Below are 20,222 nucleotides of genomic sequence, written 5' to 3'. Positions count from 1 at the left end.
AGATATCTAATAAAGAATTTTTAGGCAGTTTTTGTTTTTCGCTTTTTCTTGTGCTGTTCTTTCTTGCTTTCAGTTTTCATTGTCTTTGTCTTTTTTTGCTGTATTTTATGTTTGGCTTTCTTCCTTTCTTGTGGAACCTCCTATAAATAACAACAAAAACGTTCCTCAGTTAGTATCACAAAATACCAGCATATGCAGTAGACAATCTTGTGGCTTCACATACAAAACTTGAATAAGTCACTACTGGTGAGAGCAACAATAAAGTCATAATATCAATAGCCTGTTCCAGGTGTTCAGAATGAATGCACATTAAAGCTTACATTCAACTTGTTACATTGCAAAAAGAAGCCTTAGAAAATTCAGGGCTTCAACAAGCTTTGAACCCACTTCTTTCCTTTGGGAAAATTATAAACCTCCCCTGTTGTACACCTGAGTCAAATATCCTTGTCGCTGCTCATAATACCTCATGAAGCTTCTTTGTTTTCTTGCGCTTTGTCATGACACGTATCTCTGTTTCTCCTTCAACATCAGCCATGTGTTCTCTATTCATTTCCTCTTCTTCTTCTGAGGTTTCCTCAGTATGTCTGCCATTTGTGTAGTTTACTTCCACTGGAGAGGATGGTAAATCAATGTTTTCAGATGTCTGATGATCCTCCGGTGAGTTATCAGTACTCCTGGTTAGTCTGCAGTCCTCAGCACCACTGCTAGTAGATACAGCTTGTGATGGTTCTCCAATGCTCCTAAAATCAACAACAGTGACTTTTTCATGAATTGATCATATCACCATAGCCCGAGCTAAGGCTGCTGCTGGGGAATGTTAAACATCAAGGAGTTAAATGAAGATAAAAGAGATAAAATGAAGTAACATGATGCATTCGTCTCAATTACTTCTATGTGTAGGAGTTAAATAAAATAAATTTCAACTAAATGCAACTAAACTAGCTTTCATTCAGTTGTACAAGTCATAAACTGGCAAAGTGAACCGTATTACACAAAACAAAGAATAAACAGTAAAATGATGTTTACTGAGGGAGACTGGTGAGAGGAGCTGAAAGCTTCATTGATTGCCAGGTGTACTCAATGAACTCCATTTGCTGTTGAAAAAAATAAGAACTAATGAACAAGAAGAGGCCAGCAAATCAAGGAATAGACCAAACCTAACTCCAAATTGAAGACAGTTTGTTTTTAAAAGCTTTTTCACAATGGCCATCACCATTGCAACATCATACACTACAGTCCTGATCCACACAAGTTCATTTGTCTTATAAAATTAAAACTGCCAACAATTTATGACAAAAATGTTTACGTGCTGGAGCATCTCAAACAGGTGAAGTTACACCACAAAGGTCATTTTCAAAGAAATTAAAAAAATGTGGTGTGACTTGCCATTTGTGCAATGATTACAAAAATCTGCAAGAGATCTTTGATAATGCATGCACTGTATCAAGGTTTGGAATATGCACTAACTCCTTAGGTGATCGCGATTGCAAAGTTCTGCCTTAAAAAGCAATGAACGCTGATACACGGCCACAAAAATATGGATCATTCAACCAATTTTCACATAACCTGCATTATTTTTTATGCAATATCACAAAGTGTACAAGTGTAAGTTATATTAACTCTCGTAGCATGACGTTCTGGCAAAACAGACAAAACTAACTTAACACTTTACAGCTCAAACTTGCCTGTAAAAGCCGATTCATCCTTTGAAAGTGCTTTTCTGCAATGATGAATAAATTCGGTTAGCTTAAATCAATGTTAAATAGACATCCCTGTTTCAATTGCTTATTAAAAGGGGATCATTACTAGGAGGAACAACAAGTGTTGGTTCTCAAAGGATGAACAATAGATTTTCTTTGCTCCTGAAACATTGGCCAAAAGCAGGGTTGTCAAAATGATTTGAAGTAGCCGGAGAATTAAAGTGAGTAGGCGGCACTGGGGGCCGGAGGCCCCCCAGGAGGCGAGGGGTCTGGGGGCCGCCTAGGCCCCCAGCGGGGTACAGGGGCAGCGCCCCGTTGGGGGTCCAGGGGGGGAAGCCCCCGGAAGCAAAACGGATTTGAGGTTTTCGCGCTGGCTGAAATTGGCTCTCCTGAGAGCAATGCTAACAATCCTGAGTATCTGTTTTTGAATGAACATCATCAATTAGTTTTTTTTATTCTCCGTTTCATTATTCTCTTAGATGCCATATCCTAGTACATGTTAGGTCCATATTTTTTGTTTACAATAATAATGTTTACTATTTCTCAGTAATATTTTTTTAAGTGATAACAGATCTTAAGAGTGACAAAGTTGTGTGATTATTAATTCACTATTAGATCAGAATCTGTATGGCTACTTGTATTAAATCAAATAATTTATCATATTCATAAGGAAACAGAAGGATTCAAATAACTACAAAATTCACAATTAATATTAATACAAACCAATTCAAGATTGCTATAATAAGATTTATGAAACATTTTATGAAAGCTACCAAAAATCAAGATCACTTTCACAGTCACTTTCAATAGCTGAATCATATTCAGGGTCTGGAAGACCTATTGTAGAGGCAACAGCTGCTGCTTCTTCTTCGGCAGAAGCTTCCACTGGAGTGGCAATGCATGCTTCTTCTTCTTCTTCTTCTTCTTCTTCTTGTTCTTCTTCTGCAGCGTCACCTTCACCTTCTCCTCGACTTTCCTTCTCAACCACTTCCAAATCGTTCTCAGACTGGGGTCTGACAGTTGCTTTCTTGAGCTTTTTCCTTGGCTTCTGTTTTAACCAGTTATCGACGGCAAAAGGATTTGTTATTGGTCTCATCGGTACAATCGCCAAATAACTTGTTCTTGTGAAAGGCTGTTGGCCTACGAACGCAGACCTATTTTTGCTCATCCCTTCTCTTCAGAGAGAAGGTGAAGCGACGACCAGAAATATGTCCGCATTTGCAGGCTATTAGACTGTTTTCCATGCAGCCAATATAATCGCTGGAGAAAAAACAACTGCAACTTGTTGAAGTACTCCAAGATAACCCTAAGAAGGTTCGGTCTTGATTCCTTTAGTGCCTTGCTGGGGATAACTTTTATTACATAGTACAAAAGAAAGTAAATGACTTGAAACAAGTTGTGTGACATAAAAGTTTCTAGCAAAACCCTTGGCTGTACAAACAAGTGGAAAAACAAACTTGACTAAGGTGATAGTTATTAGCTATAGAATAATAAAAGCATAACCCTGACAATTCAATGTAATTTTAATTTTCCTTTGATTCGAGCCATATGTAACTTGATCCCCCACAAAGTCAAACTGACTTTTGCTCCCTACAGCCTTCAAGTCACCCAGAACAAAGACAGACTAAATAGAAACAGTTACTGTGAACAAAAAACAAACCACTGTAAGGGATGAGAGCCTCCACAGTCTCTTTCATATTTGGCCTGTTCATCAACTCATATGGTGTCTTGTTTTTTAGAATAATTGACAGAACTAAAAAGAAAAATATACACAGCTAAAGTTACATAAAGGTGGTGCTGCATGTATATACAACTTTAGCATGTCAAGAAAAGAACTACCAATTTGATTTTTTGACTATGAACTGCAGATCAATTTACGGTAGTTCTCGTTGGCAATTCAGTTTGTCACCCGCTCAGCTATAAACTTTCAGGGGGGTAACGGAAATGCCAACCCCTCTGGACATCTAAATCTGGAAACTGTCATTTTTACAGTCTCTCCCATATCAGCCCAGCCCTCCCCTGATACAAAAATCATGGGCATGGCTCAGGACATACTTTGTGCTACATGAGGCACAGTCACCATCAAGAGTCATTATAACTGTAATGGTGAAATTATTAACAAGCCCAAAAGTTGATTTTATTTGGGACTGCAGAGCCACTGCAGAGCCTGGTCCCAGGCTAACGTCTTCCCTGCTCTTTCATGCCTTCCCTACTATCTGAGAGCCTGGAACAGGCTACTACTGAGGGGATATAAGATCTCAGGAAGAGTTAATAGGATCCAAACTATGGTAGCTAGGATACACCCCATAATTAACCTACTGGTACTATCATAATATTTCTGAAATAATTGTTTATTGAATTTGTTAATTATATAATATTTCGTAAGGGACAGGTTGAAAAGATACCTTCAACCCGTAGTAAATCAATTCTCACCTGTCTGGGCAACATGGCAATTCTTGGAGTTGGTATTCCATTCCACAAGAAACCTTAAGATGACATCTACAACACAGATAAGGTAAACTTAATGAAAAATTAAAATGCATTTATGGTCCACCATACTCCATTAATTGTCCATGGTGTTTTACAATACTTTAGCTACTATTAACTATGTAAAAATCTACCTTACCATTTAACAATAAGTTAAGCAAATACTAATAATATTCATGCTAACATGCTAAAATTACAATTCAAATGCATCCTTAAAAAGATAAGCCTAGAGCTTAGTTTTCATATAAATAGGGAAACTGATGATTGAAGAATTAGTACTGTCATTTTTTCAGCATAATTTTAAGAAAGTATATTAGAGCGATTTATCTAGCTAAAATAAAAACTGACTTAATACTGGCCATACCAAGCTGATCTTCCCTAAAAGATGTAACAGCCTTTGTTAATTCTTCCAATCCATTCTGAACAAGAAGAACATCTACAGTGAAGTGCAAACATATAATCACCAACTAAATTCAATTTCCAAATAAGCTTGAGTACAAGTAACCAATCCTCCAGTGCAACAAAATTCATCTTGTTAAAATATTTAACCTTTATAGTTACAAAAAAAAGTACGATGGATGGACAGTTAAAAGAAATGTGAGATATCTTCATAATATCAGTGCCACAGTTAGTTATTGACAACTTAATCTTGAGGACATTATTTCATTATTACTTGCCTCCATTCTGCTTTTATTACAGAATGGTTACAAATGCTGAAATTGAGGTGTGACATCTTGTCTTAAGACTCTACCGTCAAACCCCCTTAATACAGCGGACACTGAGGGGGCCATAGAAAGTGTCCACGGGTACAAAGTGGGTTGAATTTAGAAAAAATATAAGGAAGGGCTTTCTTTCCCCGGGGACAAAGCCAATTGCCTGTGATAACAAGGTGTCCATATTAAGCAGGTATCCATTGAGTGGGGTTTGACTGTATTTTTAGCCCTCTAGAGATGGTTCTTTGTGGTTTGTCAAGTGATAATTTAACTCTGTTTAATTAAATAAAGGGAAAAAATTTAGTTTGAGATCAGTTACCTTTAATGATGCTAAGAACTCTAAAAGGCTGGTTGAGTGTAATAGCCAAAGCTATAGCCTCAAGGTATTTCTTACTACTGATGAGATTGGACAACTCTTGCTGTCTACAAGACAAATACATCACAATGATTCATGCATGATATGCCACTGTTGTCTGTGCACACTTAATATTAACTTAATAACTTTCAATGCCAATATACGGTTAGTAATATAGTCTACTAATTATTATTATTATTTAACCAATCTAGCATGTTATTAGCTCTAAAAATAGTTTCAGTATTTTAAAAGCATCAACAAAGAACTTAGCTGTCGGCTGTTAAGTGATAATTCCATCCACTTTGGTTTAGCTAAGAAATCTCAAAGACAGATATTTATGAACAGAGGAAACAATATTGATAACTGCTACACCCTCACCCTCGGCAGTATTATTTTATAGCACTAGTGCTGGTGGATATTTATGGCTAAAACAAATAGTCTACACCAAATATAACAGGGTTAAGAATCACAACTGGCTGGAGGCAAACCAGCTGGCTTTTTGCAAGCATGGTTGAGGATTTCAACTGGGGACTACCGTGAACAAACCCAGCTAGCAGTCAGGGCGGGACTTGAACTCGGGAACTCAGAATTACAAGACAAGTGCTCTAACCACTGGGCTATGCTGCCTCTGCTGTATAAACGGCTAACTGATTTGTTTTCTTTAAGTTGTCTCTCAAGCTCAGACCACATACTTTAACTGATTAGTATGGGACAATATAATTTATCACCAAATGGGTTGACAACCTCCAAGCACTTTTCACCAAAAGTATAGAGCAATACTATAACTATGTAACAATGGTTGGTTCATTGACTGTGATAAGCAATATTAAAACTACATTGGTTAGCATCCTTCTCCATGATTAATAGAGCAGAATTAAGACTACAATGGTTGGATCCTTTTCCATGCATCTTTGAATTCGATCAGATTGCTCTTTTGAAGGCCAACAGGTTTGTCCAGTCATTGTACATTAACCAAGCAACTGTTATTGTACACGAAAAATTAATTCATCAACATAAGTAATTTTTCATCTACAATCAGCTGCAGGATTTAATCTGTCATCTTGAATAGAGAGCAGACAAACTTGCTTTTCATTAAATTAATGTAATTACATAACTCTGATAAGCAGATTAAGATAAACCTAAGATTAGACTGTAAACAGAAAGTTGAAACACTTTATTTAATAGTTCTATTGAAATGATTCAGAGATAATATTTATTATAATAATATCACATAGAACTCACTTTAGCACATTCTCTTCTAATGCAGCTTGTGCCTCTTCCTTTTCAGTTTCACTCACATCCTGGCAAAGGAAAAAAAATGACAATAAGGCAAAACACCTGAGAGAGCAATACCAAAGAGGGTACTTTGGATTTCAAACTGCCCGGATGATCAAATGGGAGCAAATATCAAAAACCCCAAAAATCCCTGGACCAAACATAAACCTAAAAAAAATCCCATGTTAAATTTCCAAGCCTCATAAATTTTGGAGATATGTGGGCACCATCACGAATCTTCGCATTGTTTGAATATCCAAAATATCCCTACTTAAATCAAGCCACCCAAAAAATACTTGCCAAATTTTTCCACCCACAAAATAATCCCAGAATCAAAAATTTCAAATCCAAAAAAGTCCTTCGATCATCCCCCTCACTTGAAATCCATAGGTCCCCCCCCCCCACCCCCACTGGGGAGCAATAAGAACCCTACACTAGTGCTTGGGCCCCATGTGTTAAAACACAATCTTATCTTGCTGTATTCACATCAGGTTTTATGCTGAAGGATATCCTTCATGCACAATTTGACTACAGGATAAAGAAAGACTGAACAGTTCTGGTAGTTGTAGTACAATCAATATGGTCTTACCTACATTCATGCCCATACATGTACTTCATTAAAATAGAAAAAATATTCCCTCAAAAAAGACTTCCTGCAAACCCAGAAATTATCAACAATAATTATTTGTTGATAATTGAAACTGTTATTTATGCTTCTTTTTCTACTGTTATTTATGCTTCTTTTTCTACTTTTCTATTATTAGTAAAAGTTGTTTACCTTCCAGACGTTAATCACTGAATCAGCACCTCCCGAAACAATTTGATCTTGACTTTTATTAACTGCTATGCTCCAGACCTACACAGCACACATAATATTTTTAAACAGTTTTTGTCATTAATTACTTTAAGAATTGCCATAATTTAATAATAAAATGGTCTTTAAACCCTGACTCGCTCTCAGTTGTCTCAGACTGCAGAGCCAGAGGTAAGTGGAAAGGAAAGAGGAAACACAAGTTTGCACTAACTCCTAATACAACTTTTGATTGACAGCTGTCTTTCTCTCTGAGTCTCCTCCTTCCTTGCAGTCTACCCTTTCACCCTTCCATGTCCCGGCCTCAAAACATATATCTTACATCACTGGGAAAAGTCAAGAGCAATTTTATTAAAACTCTAGGTTAAAACTTAAATTGGGGATCGTTTGCACAGTCTCTAAAGAAAAAGTCTCTGTAAGGACCTGGGGCCTGTTTCTTGAAAGACCAAACACTTTTCAGGCCCGAAAAACTGTTTTATGTTTGCCATGTTTGCATTCAAGATCAAAAATTCAATAATTTTATAAATAATACAATCAAACTATCAGTTAATGAAGCAAAATTCACCAATTTGTGAGGTAGGAACTGTGGTACTATTCCAACAGTTTTTATTTTAAAATTTGCCTTTGGGCCCAAAAAGTTACCAGGACTTTTGAGAAATGGGCCCCTGGAATTTTTTTCTACCTCAATCTTATGTCATGATGAGCATATTAAGTAACACCTCTTAAAATGTTAACATTATTTTTCCAAGATATTTTATGTTTTTTTATTCTTTCCTGTTTTTACTAGGTTTAATTTCAGTTTTGATGTTTAGAACTACTGTTACCTTATCTAAATGCTGATCAAATGTCTTGATGCATTCATTGGTTTTTATTGTCCATAACTTGAGAAGACCCTCAGAGCCACTGGAAAGTCAAACATACATGCCAAACCATTTCAAAACGCACAAAATCACTCAACAGCAACAACCGCAGCTGAGGCAGTAACCACATCACTAAAAGGACTCCAGCTTTCAGGAAAATAAGTTATCTTTATTGTGGAAGTCCCTATCACTTCAGTTAAGTAGGTCTATCATGTGAAAAGACATTCAAGTTGTATTAAGTAATAACAATTATTACATATCAAATTGCAATCTCAGTGCTTTCAGCTAGACAGTGCTACACCGTATAGTGAAGTGCAATTTGTTTGTAAGTGGTGTTATATCACTAAAGTTGTATGTCCAAAAATGCCACAAAGGGACACCTAGAGAGGATTTCATTCCTCAGATGACCAGGAAAGTGAAACCAAGAGTAGTGCAGTGAAAAATTAGGTTTTTTTTCAACTGGCTATAAAATGAATGTGAAGTTTTATTGGAAGAATGATTATTTTGTTTTGCTACTTTTTTTTTCAATTAATTTACCATCCACCTTCTAGTTTAATACTAAAGGTTGTACCTTGATATAAGCTGCATCCCTCTGGTTATAAAGCATATCCTTAAAACTGAACTTGTGTGTCCCTCAAATGTCTTGACACATGTCAGATCAGACAAGGCCCATATCTTGATAGTGGAATCAGCAGATGATGTGGCTAGGCACTGATCCACAGGTGAGAATTTTACGCACCAAACACCTTTCTTGTGACCACGTAAAGTTCCTAACGATGAACCACTTGCTATAACCCATATCTGTGGCGAATAATATAATACAGGTTAATTCAAATTTATCATTATCGCCTCGTTTCTAACTTTGTAACATCTACATGATCAAACATCGATTCCCAGTTTATGCAAGGAAGATCTGTGTCACCAATGGTCATGAAAAGTAAGGCAGCCAAGATAGTTCTGGATTGAGCACCGCATTCTTTTTTTCCACTGAAGTAGTTTCAGATCTGAAATGGATGAATCTATAAACCAGAAAGCAAATGCAACACTGTCTTTTTAAGTCTTATTATTAATGACAGTGAAAGAAACAGCACGATTATCCGAGGTTTAGACTATCACAGCCATAACTCTCGCTCCAAGGAATCTATTAGAACTATTAGATCAAAACTAACAGGGGATTGCTGAGATACTTTAATGGTGCATTGAAAGACTACAATTTCCTAGGTGTGAAATTTTCTTAGTTCATTTGATTTTTGAATATTAGGTTTCTGTCATTTTTAGTACTGTATTTTAGCAATTTTATTTTTTATATGCAGTGCCCTATTGAAAACCACATTGTGTGACACTGGCCATCTGTAAAAAAGAACTTTCTTCTTCCTCCTCCTCTTCTTTTTCTTCTTCTTCTTATTATATGTACTGCTTCTAGTATCTTGGGTCAAAAAAACGTAGTTAGGGACATAGAATGGGAACCAAGGGAGTTCCCTCACCCCAATTTTCTAGCCCACTTCCCTGAAACCCTATCCTCACATGCTTGAGAGGCCAAGTTTTCGAGAGCATGATAACAGAGTATTAATCAATTAGTTTTCAACTGCAGAAAAATAATCATGATCACTTCTAATTATTGCAACTCTACTTCATGTATCATCAGTGCCTTAGCTTGGGCCATTAACAACAAAAAAAATTATAAAAAAATCTCGACAATTAACAAACGTTATTAAAAATGTAGGTTAAATGTCTAGCATTATATAAAAACAGTAATAAGAACAATAATAAGAAAAGCAGTATCAATAATAAAACAATAATTTACAGTCTTCCTACCCTTGCAGTTTTATCTTGTGAACCAGTTGCAAGGAGCTTGTCATTAGGTGAAACTGTAATGGAATTGATATCCTGCAGCAAAGCATATGCACCTAGATTTAATTTTCTCCATTCTTGATCAAAATTGTAGTTTTTAATTAATATTTAGTACTCTTAAATTTATAACAGGCTAAAAAAGATGAAGTTTATGTGTAATTTGAATGTAATTTGAGCTGAGTCATATATGTGCAACTAGTTTGAAGTTTACCATTTGCTACAAGAGACTCCAAAGCCAGTACAACCACTGCTGACAGCAGGAATGTGGTATAATAATAGATCTGGAAAAGAGTTATTGGTTGGGTGGCTGATCAGTGGATCTATGCATGTTTGTTTTATCTCTTACCCAAATGATTCCAGTGCTTTTACTTTGAATCAAGAATTCAATGGTATTAAATGTAGAATAGCTTACCCTATCATGTGCCTTTTCAGTGAATTTAACTGTCATCTTGACTGGCACATCCTACAATCAGTTTCACCATAGAAAAAATACCTCTAAATCAGCTAATTAGTATAGGTAATAGCATGATTTGTAGTGATATTTGGCATAAATACCACGAGTGATATTTCGAAATTGTTATACGTAATTTCACGAGCCGTTAGGCGAGTGGAATTTGAGACAATTTTGAAATATCACGAGTGGTATTTATGCCAAATGTCATGTACAAATCATGCTGTTATTTGTTTATACTACTACCCGCAAAAGGTTTGTAATTTTCACATGTAGGTATTTCAAATTAAGCTGAAATACCACTGCTCTAAGCCAATCAGATTGCAGAAATTTCTCATGTAGTAGTATAATGGTTGAAATTCCCGTGTTTTGGTAGGGGTATAGACCCAAGGCACAACACCTTGTGAAGCATCCACTGCAGGGAGTGCTAGCGGATAAAACTTTTTTCCTCCATAAACAACAGCCATTTAAAACCCCAAGGAGAGTGCTCTGGTTACTGTATCATAAAAACTCAAGGAAATACTCAATGAATGGATCAGAATTCAGAGCAAGACATTAAGACTGCTACTAATTAGGAATACATACCCTTTACATAACACTGTGGAGGAGAGAAGGATCGACTCCTTTGCTTTTGATAAGAAACTTGCAAGTGTTCTTGACTAAGTATTTTTGTCTCAGATTGTACCTACAGCTATTAAGAAAACTTAATTACGAAAAAAGGAAAGTATTCATGTGATGGAGTATTCTTTGATAGCTAGGGAGTTTTAAAATAGTACAAAAGAGACATGACATACGTTGTCCACAACGGAAGGCACATTCCATATCTTGATTGTATTATCCTGGCTCCCACTTGCAACAAAGCTGCTGTTAAGCCTAATGTAAAAACAAGCACCCATCAATATATATGTAATATACCGGAGAATCTTTCTTCAATGGTCACTGTGTTACACTTGCCAATAAATATTTATTGGTAAACTAATATCTGTATCACTCAATCCTTGCTAAATGCATTTTTACAACTATAAATAATAATAATTTAGTTTCAAGGCTGAAGGAAAAAGTTATTACCTGGACCATGCAACAGTAGCCACAGCATGGGTATGCCCCACTCCAACAGCAACACACTTAAACTCAGTTTCACTTGTCATCTTCCAAATCCGAATTGTATTATCCTATCATGAAATAAAAAAAAGAAAAAAACAGGACAAACTGTAATAAACAATATTATTATAGCGTTATGTCCAACCAGATTACAAGACTAAGTACATGTATAAAACACCGAAACTTTAAAAACATTTCATTTTGGGTCATCTAGAATAATATGGTTACTTCCATAACATTAAGAGTGTGAAATAATAAATTATACCAACATTATATCGTCACAATAATAAATTACATATGATGATAAAATGTTGGCGTTACTATTTGACACTCTTAACATTATTGAAGAAACCTACATGTAGACCGCTTAAGTCTAAATCCATGCTACAGTTTGCTGAGTGAACAAAGGTGTAATTTTCAGTGTTGATTACTGCATTTGGTAGAGGAGTGAAACTTGAAAACTTGGTTTCGTCAACAAAGATAACAATTCAAGTTAAGCAAGTCTAGATAACTCACAGGTATTATACAAGGAACAAAGCCACTTTGGTTGTGCAAAAATACTTATTATGAAAATAATTAAAAGTAAAAATTTCACATTACCTTTGAGCCAGTAACCAGTCTATTGCCATTGTTGTTGACCTCTAAAGACAAAATAGTGTCTGTATGTCCTTCTAATAACTGGCAGTTCATGGTTGTTAAGTCATAAATTCTTAGTTGACTGCTGTTAGTAGCTACAGCTAAATGGTTCTCATCTGCACCAACAAAAGATAGGTCCAGTATTTCATCGTTGTATCCTACAAACTAAAGACACAATACAACAGTGACAAGTATAAATTTCCTTTTTCTTGTCAACTGAAGAAATATTGAGAAATATTGTGGAGAATAATATTGTAGGTAATGGAGGTTGAATCTTTACTTACTGTAAGTATTAATCATTATTATCATTATGCATAGTAGAGAAGTTACATTGAATTTTTCCTTCCAAATGATTTGCGACAATGTTTGTACCATAAATTGACAGTTTATATAATACCATTTCATTCATTGTAGGACCAAATTAATTTTAATTGGCAGTACCTGTTTAGTTCTTGTGAGAGATGCAAGCTCATGAAGTACAATGTTATGATCAAAGGTTACCACTGCAATCATTCCCAAGGTGCGGCATAGAGTGGCATGTACAATCTGCTGTCCACTCTCATCTTTGCTGCTCTCTTTGTTTTTGTTATTTTTAGCATGTAGAACTGTTTTACTAAACACACACTTGCCATCTGAAAACTTCCAGACCCTTAGCTGGCCTACAAATACAGACCAACACTATGGTATGAATAATGTAGTACAATGCTACTAAAATCAAATATAAATACTTTGAAAAAAGAAAGATGAAGACTTTTAATACAGTACATTTTCAACATTACTGATCCTAGAATTATGTAGGACGCATTTGAAATATGAACCAAAAATATGGTCTTGTTCTCAGTGATGCTCACTATAGCTAAGTGGATAAAGCACCTACAATCCTCATCACCATCTTTCTTTATTTCATACTATACTCTTGACACTGCTGATCCAAACAGTATGCAGAATACACATGTCAAAGATAGACCTAGTACATATATGGCTTTGCTATCCATGAGTCTCTCAGTCCGTAACTCGGTGGATGGAGTAGCTGCCTAGTGTTAAGGAGGTGTTAGGTCTGAATTCTTTCAGGACTCGCGATCTTTTTATTGTTCCACACTTTTAACATTCTGATCATCACATCTTTTACAATGCATAATAATGTACGTAAATCAATGCAACTTAATATTCATTTTCATGTGAAAGTGTACAGTACCTTTGCTTCCTGCAGTAATGAAGTATTCTATACTTTTATCATCACACCCAGGACAGTCTATTCCAATGGGTAGCATAACAACTGACTCAACTCCCTAGTTAAATAATTCATAAGTCAGGTTTTAGATTTTACATATTATACAGTTGACTGTTCTCGTGCTGCAGACACCATTTTCAGGCCATAGTATTCTAAAAACGGCCATCAGATAAATTTTAATACGCATTTATGTGCAGGCTTGGCCTCAGCTGGGTGCAATTCTTTGGAATTACATGTATAGTAATATTACAACTGAATTCAGAAGCCAATGATTTAAAGCTAACCGATACTCAGATTTGAAAACAATGAAAATCAAGCTTTAAACAGAAAAAGAGGCTAATCTGAAGTTTAAGGAATATTGTTAGGAAAGGCTGATTAATGAAAGCTGGAATCATGAAGCAACCTTTAGTCTCATCCTAAAACAACATGCCCTTGTCAAGAAGCAAATTAAGTAACTTTAGAGTTAAACTCTATTTTCAGATTAGCATGTCTTTTAAGAATTGGGCCCCTCCCAAGGGAATTAGATTGATAATAAATAATTATTGTTCACTTTAAATTACAGACTCTCCTCTGAAGTTGTCCATTACTTACTAAAGGTGTTTAACGGAATCAAAGACACAAATTATAAAATAATACAAACTCAATCAACAATGTTTGAGCCAATATTTCTGAATAAATGAACCTTACCTCAAAAGCAGGGACTGTCCTCAAAAGTTTTTTGTTAGATAAATTCCACATGTTTAAAACGTTGTCTCTACTTGAGCTACAAAATGTATGAAATAATATATGAAGTTACATGTATTTCCTTTGATGTTTCATAATGCATTTTGTAATGAATTTAACCCATGCAATGTATTAAACACAAAAAGAGATCCAATTCCCAAAGAGATCATGTATTTAACTTTAAACAACACACAGACCAATAATCATTAACATTTTAGAGTTTAAATCATGTTAAAGCTGGTCTTACCTGACCACATACTGTCCACAGTGAGAGAATGCAAGAGATGTTACCACACTGTAATGACTCTCTAACACAGCAAGACACCTGTTGTGTATAACATTCACATTAGAAAAAATAATACCAGAAAACCAGTAAGACCAGAAAACTATATGACCTACTCCTATCCATGGTACTTTACAATAATTCAGTACAATTGTGTTAGTTGTAATTGTCATTAGTGAGGATTGATAATTGTCCAAATGGTGTAAGTGTCAATTATACACATGTAAGATTCAATAAGATCAGTTTAGAACTTCACTCATTATCTTGTGTTGAACAGTTTGAACTATTTAGTTCACTCTCTTTAAACTTTTGAAAATCTCAATGGCTCAAAATTATTGTTGTCTTCGGTCTCTCTTCAACACTCCAGCCACATCTCAAAACTGAAAAAAGACCCAGACTTTCAATACATGCACTTTCGAATAGATCAGATTGATCATGAAATGGCCTTTGCAGGCGTCTCTCCCATGCTCCAGCCTTTGCCACAGCAACAACCCAGCACCATTAATTCCATCCCTTCACAGCCTCTGCCAGATGATAAACCATTCCACTTCATTTTCCTAGTCCATCACAGAGAAAATCAAGCTTGTCAAGTTACAGCAAGACACGTTGGCATTGGAGCTGGAGGTTCTGAAACTCCGCAAGACAACACCTGATAACGCTGTTTCAAAAGAAGCCATCAATGGGGGCAAGTCTACAAAGTCCGGAATGACCAGAAAGAAGAGAGCTATTTACTGGACCCAAGAATTTTCCCCAGGTGTGCCAATAAATGAGTTCGAGAAGTTGGAGCTACCTGACTTTGTTGCCAGTTTTTTTTATCTATGGTCAAAACATATGACCCCAAGCACAAGGAGGTTATGCTCCGAATCTCAAACTTTTGATGATAGAGGCTTCAAGTTATTCGTGACACAAGCATTTGGAGTTTTCCCACTCACATCGCCAGATAAGTCTAGTTATTTCACCTGGAATTTGGCCTTGATACATAATGATGTGACGATTTTTGTCAAGCACTCAGATCTCAAATCTTCTATTCCTCAACAATGCTCAAGTACATCTGTTGGGGGCAGATCCCCTCTTGGCTCTAGTGAGACCACTAATCGCTGTTAGTGTAGGTATATGTACATGTGCTAAGGTCACATAATATTATTGCCATTTGCCTTGAGCCTGATCAAACAAAGTATCTTGTTGGCCACAGTAGTTGTACACAATACCATGTTAAATTATTGCTATATGGGACAATGGTTTGGGGACAAATTTTCACCCAAGTTCCTGTATAGCCTGTAAATGGCACACAGAATGAGTGATATCTTTCCAAAAACATTTCCACGAAAATAGGAGTTTAGCTCAAAACTGACCAATAAAATAAATCTCATAGTGATTCAGTCTTATGCACAACATTCAAATAGTCCAATTACAGTAATACATGTATCTTCATTAAATATTACAATTATTAATCACACTAGTAATGCATTAAGTCTCTGACAAATATTATTAGTACATGTACCTGCTTGTCTTAAGATCCCAGATTCGTATTTTACAATCATCTGACGCGGAAAAAAGGTGGAGAAGTTGTGCATTGGGATGAAAACAAACTAAGCTGAAAAAAATGTATAGGCGGTATACATTACTAAGGTCTTTGTAGTTGGTTGTGTTCCCTTTTTAAGTCCATAGCAAAGTCTGTTCAGTTTTTATCCTTTGCATGATGAGTCATGTTGTGACACAACACTTCCAATGGCTACTAATGATGATTATGAGAATTTTTTTTAGTAATCCTCACAATGAAATTGTCTCGCAAGGGTGTCATTAAGGGCAGGGAATTCTAGGGTCTGGGGGTTTCCCCCAGCTATTATGAATGTCACTCCTGCCTACTTTTGTAGGAAAATGGAAGAAAACAGAACGAAACAAAATCCCTAGCTGTCTGGTTCCCCATCTACTTGAATGATTTACCCAGCAACTTGACGTTTCAACCACAGCCCTGTCTAGTATAATAATTATTTCCCCACTGAATTGCTATTTATCAAAAAATCACTGATTTGACTTACCTTACCACACCAGAGGAGCCTTTAAAGTTATGTGTATAGTACTGTTTTATAATATCCCAAACTTTGACTGTACTGTCACTTGAACCTATGAATTCAAACAACAAGAGGAACGTTTTTGTTACTTAAGAAGTCTGATCACATTATTTGCCACAATAAATTCAAGAGGTTGCTGCAAATAATGTTTGTTAACTTTTAGAGACATTGCTTGAGCTAAACAGGACTAGACTGCATGCTGTCTAAGTGTGCATTAGTCGCTCATTTTTTAGTTGTACTGTACAAGCAAAAATCCAAGTTCACGCATTTTCACTGTTGGACAAGCTAAAAATGCAGTACAAGTAACCACCTCAACAGGGACAGCTAAAGAAAGGTTATCCTGTTTGAATATTTGATTGTTATAATCTATCAGAGAATAATCTACATGGAGTGACTTTTCAGCTATAAGAAAGAATCTGAGGTGATATCTTTTACAGTACAGGGCAGCCTGTACATTGGTTGAATCAAGAATTATAGAGAATCTTGATTTTTGAAGGAACATTAGTAATTTTATTGTGTACCAGCTACAACTTATATTAGTTTCATCACCTTCAGGAAAATATGGCCACTCCATGACCAAATATGCAAAATATCACAGCCCAAGAACCGCTCAGATTTTCAATATTTACCAAGATGCATGGCTAGTTTATTTGTAAGAACATCTATGCAAATAATATCAACAGCAAGTAGCTGAATCATATTTTAAAGAAATAAATATATTCACCTGTTGCTAATAGTGTTGATGTTGAGTCAAACGTCATGGATGCTATAGGAGCTCTGTGAACTGCCTACCAAAGGAAACATTTTATATTTAGTTCTACCGATAACAATATGAACTAACTAATTTAAACAAGGCTTTTTTTCCTGTCTTGAAGGCTAGTCACAGTGCAATAAATTTAAAGGTCAAAATCTCAATAAACTTGATATCTACTCTTTCAGACATTGTAATGATTTAAAAGTGAGTTTTGGACACGACTTGTGTCCTTGAAGTGTACATTCCAAATGAATAGATTATGTCCTACTCAAGTGTGTATCTACAGTTTATGCTACTAACACTTAGCCCATGGGCATACAAACAATGCTATCATACAATACACGCTAATTAGGATTAGAAGAAACAATGCATTGCTGAACAATACTGCACGGGCTTATGTAATATAATACAGAGTTTAAAAAAAAGAGTCTGAAAAATGGGCATAACATTTTTATTACGCATATGAATTGCCTATCAGACTCAAAGCATCCTAAAATAAATGTAGTTTAGTGGCCTGTATCTGAGTGAAAATAAAGTGTACGGTAGACATTTAATTTTTACTGTTTCCTGCCTTCCAAGTTCTTATCTGTGTTCCATTCATCCAGTCCCACTGTCGTAACAACAAACTTTTGCTGGCAGTGACACAGAACTGAAACAGAAGAACCAATTTTAAAGCTACGTGATCATTAATTTTATTAATTTATGTACAGAAGCAGTAAAAATGAACGATCCTCATAAGCACCAAAGAGCCTTAGTTGAAAAATCAAATGAATGTAATATACCTTGTCATCAGGGCTTAAAGCAAAGCAACTCACAACATCGCCTTCCTACATTGAGAACAATGAGGAAATAAATTAGCTATTTCTTAATGATATAATTACAATAACTGTATATTAACTTCATGGACAGGAAAAATAGCTTTATTTACAAGCACATACCTCCTGTAATGTTTGTACAACTTTTCCAGATTTGACGTGAATGACCTGAATCTTGTCATTGCAGGTACATAATAAGTGATCTTCTTCAGAGGAAAACTAACCAAAAAGTAATAAGAAACTTGTAACTTTCATAATGGTGAAAATTTACCAGTACCAGGGCTTAAAAATATTAAAACGCCAAATATGGTACATAACATGCACAGTGAGCTTATTACTGGCATGGACAAGGCTATGGTTTGTCGAAAATCAAAGTTATTATGTATAATTCAAAGGACACAGACAGCAAAATTTGTTTCGAGCAACAACAATAAATTATTTAATAATTTATTGTTGTTGCTCGAAACATCTATATCAAAGTTAATGGGTACTTACCACTTACATAAGAAATCTGGAAATTCTGGTTGAAAATTCAAATGGTTCATGCTATTCTATTTGCGGGGCTTCAGACAACATGAACTGTGGGGATGCAATTTTTCTACAATTTTGTCAGTCTGTTCAGCTGATTAATTTTTTGGTTATACACTGTAGCGGGTCATTCTCCCACCATGTCAAATTTTATGTCTTTTGTTTATGTACAAGATTTCCACCTGCATGGTTTGTGTAAATAATAAACACCCAATATCTAAATTTGACAACTGCAGGATTGCCGCAGCAGCCTTGGTCTCCTTTGCAGCTGCTCAGACTGGAATCACACAATGCTCTTTGCCCCCACAACCCCGCCCACGAGCATGACGTGACTCTGCCTGGGAAGGAGACTATAGCAGCCTATCAAGACGGTCATTCAGATCATGTAGTCGGCTGCTACAGTCTATTGGTCAAAAGTCAGTCTATGGTTGGTTGACAGATCACCAACACATTCTTAGTCGAGATAACTGCTGATACCTCAGTTGCCTGTCATTCCATAAATCAACCAACTCTTGACCAATATAGTGACTGTTATGCCGACTAACAGGTGACTGAAATGTCGGCCAATGCATGAAAATAGCCTTTGATTTGGTAACTGATCAATCTGTAGTGAGTAAAAGCGTCCATCACGTGTCAGTTGACAGGTACCTTGAAACAAAGGGAAAAGCTTTGGGATAAAGGCTTGGAAAAAAAAGTTGTACAGGCAATGCAAATTGTCAACCAATACACCACCGATACCTTAATGATACTCCACCAACAGTTCACCAATACATCGCTGACACACTACTGATATTATCCAGCCCAACTTGTTAGATGATTTGTTAACCGATTTTTGACCGATACTCCACTGACAGTAAAATGTCACTTGATCGGCATAATGACCGACTCTCAAGAGATACTTGACTGACACTCGAACGATATAGGGACGGTTATGTCGACTCACAGTCGACCGAGATGTCGGCTGATACATTGGTTGACACCCCCTGTAAGACATGATCCACTCAATCTAGAATCTGCGATCTTGGACAAAATAGATGTAAAATTTATACCCCCCTCTGCCCCTCCCCAAAATCAAGGATGGGAAAATGGCATGTTTTGGCTTTTGCACAGCTTTATCCTTGATTTGGGGGGGATGGGGGTTTGCTGTTCCACTTTATTCTGTCCAAGATTGTAGTCTAATTTTGAAAGTCCTAACAACAATGAACTAGAAATCAATACTGACCTGAACTTTGCCCCCAGTGTAAAATGCATCGATTTTGGACGAAACTTCGAAACTAAAGGAGGACCAAAATTGTTATGATCATCAAATTAATGGCTTCTTTAGGCCTGGTAAGCTTAAATGAAAAGCTGCTTTGGGTAAACACGTGCTATTGATGAGTATATGCATGTACACCTTGTGTTTTTAAAGTCTGCTGTAAATACCACTTACTTTGTCTTGAGGAGAGTGTCAGGACGAGGTTTCTTTATATTAGTCATTATAAGTGGTCCTTGTCCAACAAACTAGTAAACAGCTATCAACTCAACTTATGGCCCGCCATTTTGGGCACATCCAGTTGCGTCTCCGTCATGTATGACA

General features: G+C 36.1%; 2 protein-coding genes across 4 annotated transcripts in view; one reads left to right on the top strand and one right to left on the bottom strand.

Moving 5' to 3' along the window:
- Positions 1–20,222, top strand: part of LOC140945685 (uncharacterized) — a 94,917-nt gene that overhangs the window by 33,465 nt on the left and 41,230 nt on the right. The window lies entirely within an intron of this gene.
- Positions 2–20,200, bottom strand: LOC140945679 (transducin beta-like protein 3). Of its 3 annotated transcripts, XM_073394706.1 has the most exons (29): positions 20,076–20,200; positions 19,869–19,920; positions 18,242–18,337; positions 18,086–18,130; positions 17,875–17,952; positions 17,274–17,337; positions 16,517–16,601; positions 15,979–16,071; positions 14,442–14,519; positions 14,159–14,234; positions 13,436–13,529; positions 12,682–12,899; positions 12,205–12,405; positions 11,572–11,675; positions 11,298–11,376; positions 10,465–10,515; positions 10,017–10,088; positions 8,773–9,002; positions 8,166–8,244; positions 7,309–7,386; positions 6,498–6,556; positions 5,220–5,323; positions 4,552–4,623; positions 4,134–4,199; positions 3,361–3,453; positions 1,686–1,720; positions 1,027–1,094; positions 464–740; positions 2–140 (listed from the first exon to the last, which is right to left on the bottom strand). In XM_073394706.1, exons 1-29 carry the CDS (start codon positions 20,120–20,122, stop codon positions 21–23), a joined length of 2,814 nt encoding a protein of 937 aa, XP_073250807.1. In that variant the 5' UTR covers positions 20,123–20,200; the 3' UTR covers positions 2–20. The 3 variants fall into 3 exon arrangements, with proteins under 3 accessions (XP_073250807.1, XP_073250808.1, XP_073250809.1); XM_073394707.1 differs by lacking the exon at positions 3,361–3,453; XM_073394708.1 differs by lacking the exons at positions 2–140; positions 464–740; positions 1,027–1,094; positions 1,686–1,720 and adding an exon at positions 3,101–3,155 and having other exon boundaries at positions 3,339–3,453.

The sequence above is a fragment of the Porites lutea genome, chromosome 8, assembly GCF_958299795.1.
Source record: "Porites lutea chromosome 8, jaPorLute2.1, whole genome shotgun sequence".
Taxonomy (NCBI): Eukaryota; Metazoa; Cnidaria; class Anthozoa; order Scleractinia; family Poritidae; genus Porites; species Porites lutea.
This window is presented reverse-complemented; position numbering and strand designations above follow the sequence as displayed.

Coding starts and splice junctions, on each gene's coding strand:
- LOC140945679 (XM_073394706.1), bottom strand. CDS start 20,122: ATGACTAATATAAAGAAACCTCGTCCTGACACTCTCCTCAAGACAAA. Junction 14,520..15,978: donor TGGGATCTTAAGACAAGCAG/GTACATGTACTA, acceptor TATACACAACAG/GTGTCTTGCTGTGTTAGAGA. Junction 7,387..8,165: donor TTGATCAGCATTTAGATAAG/GTAACAGTAGTT, acceptor TGTGCTGTGTAG/GTCTGGAGCATAGCAGTTAA.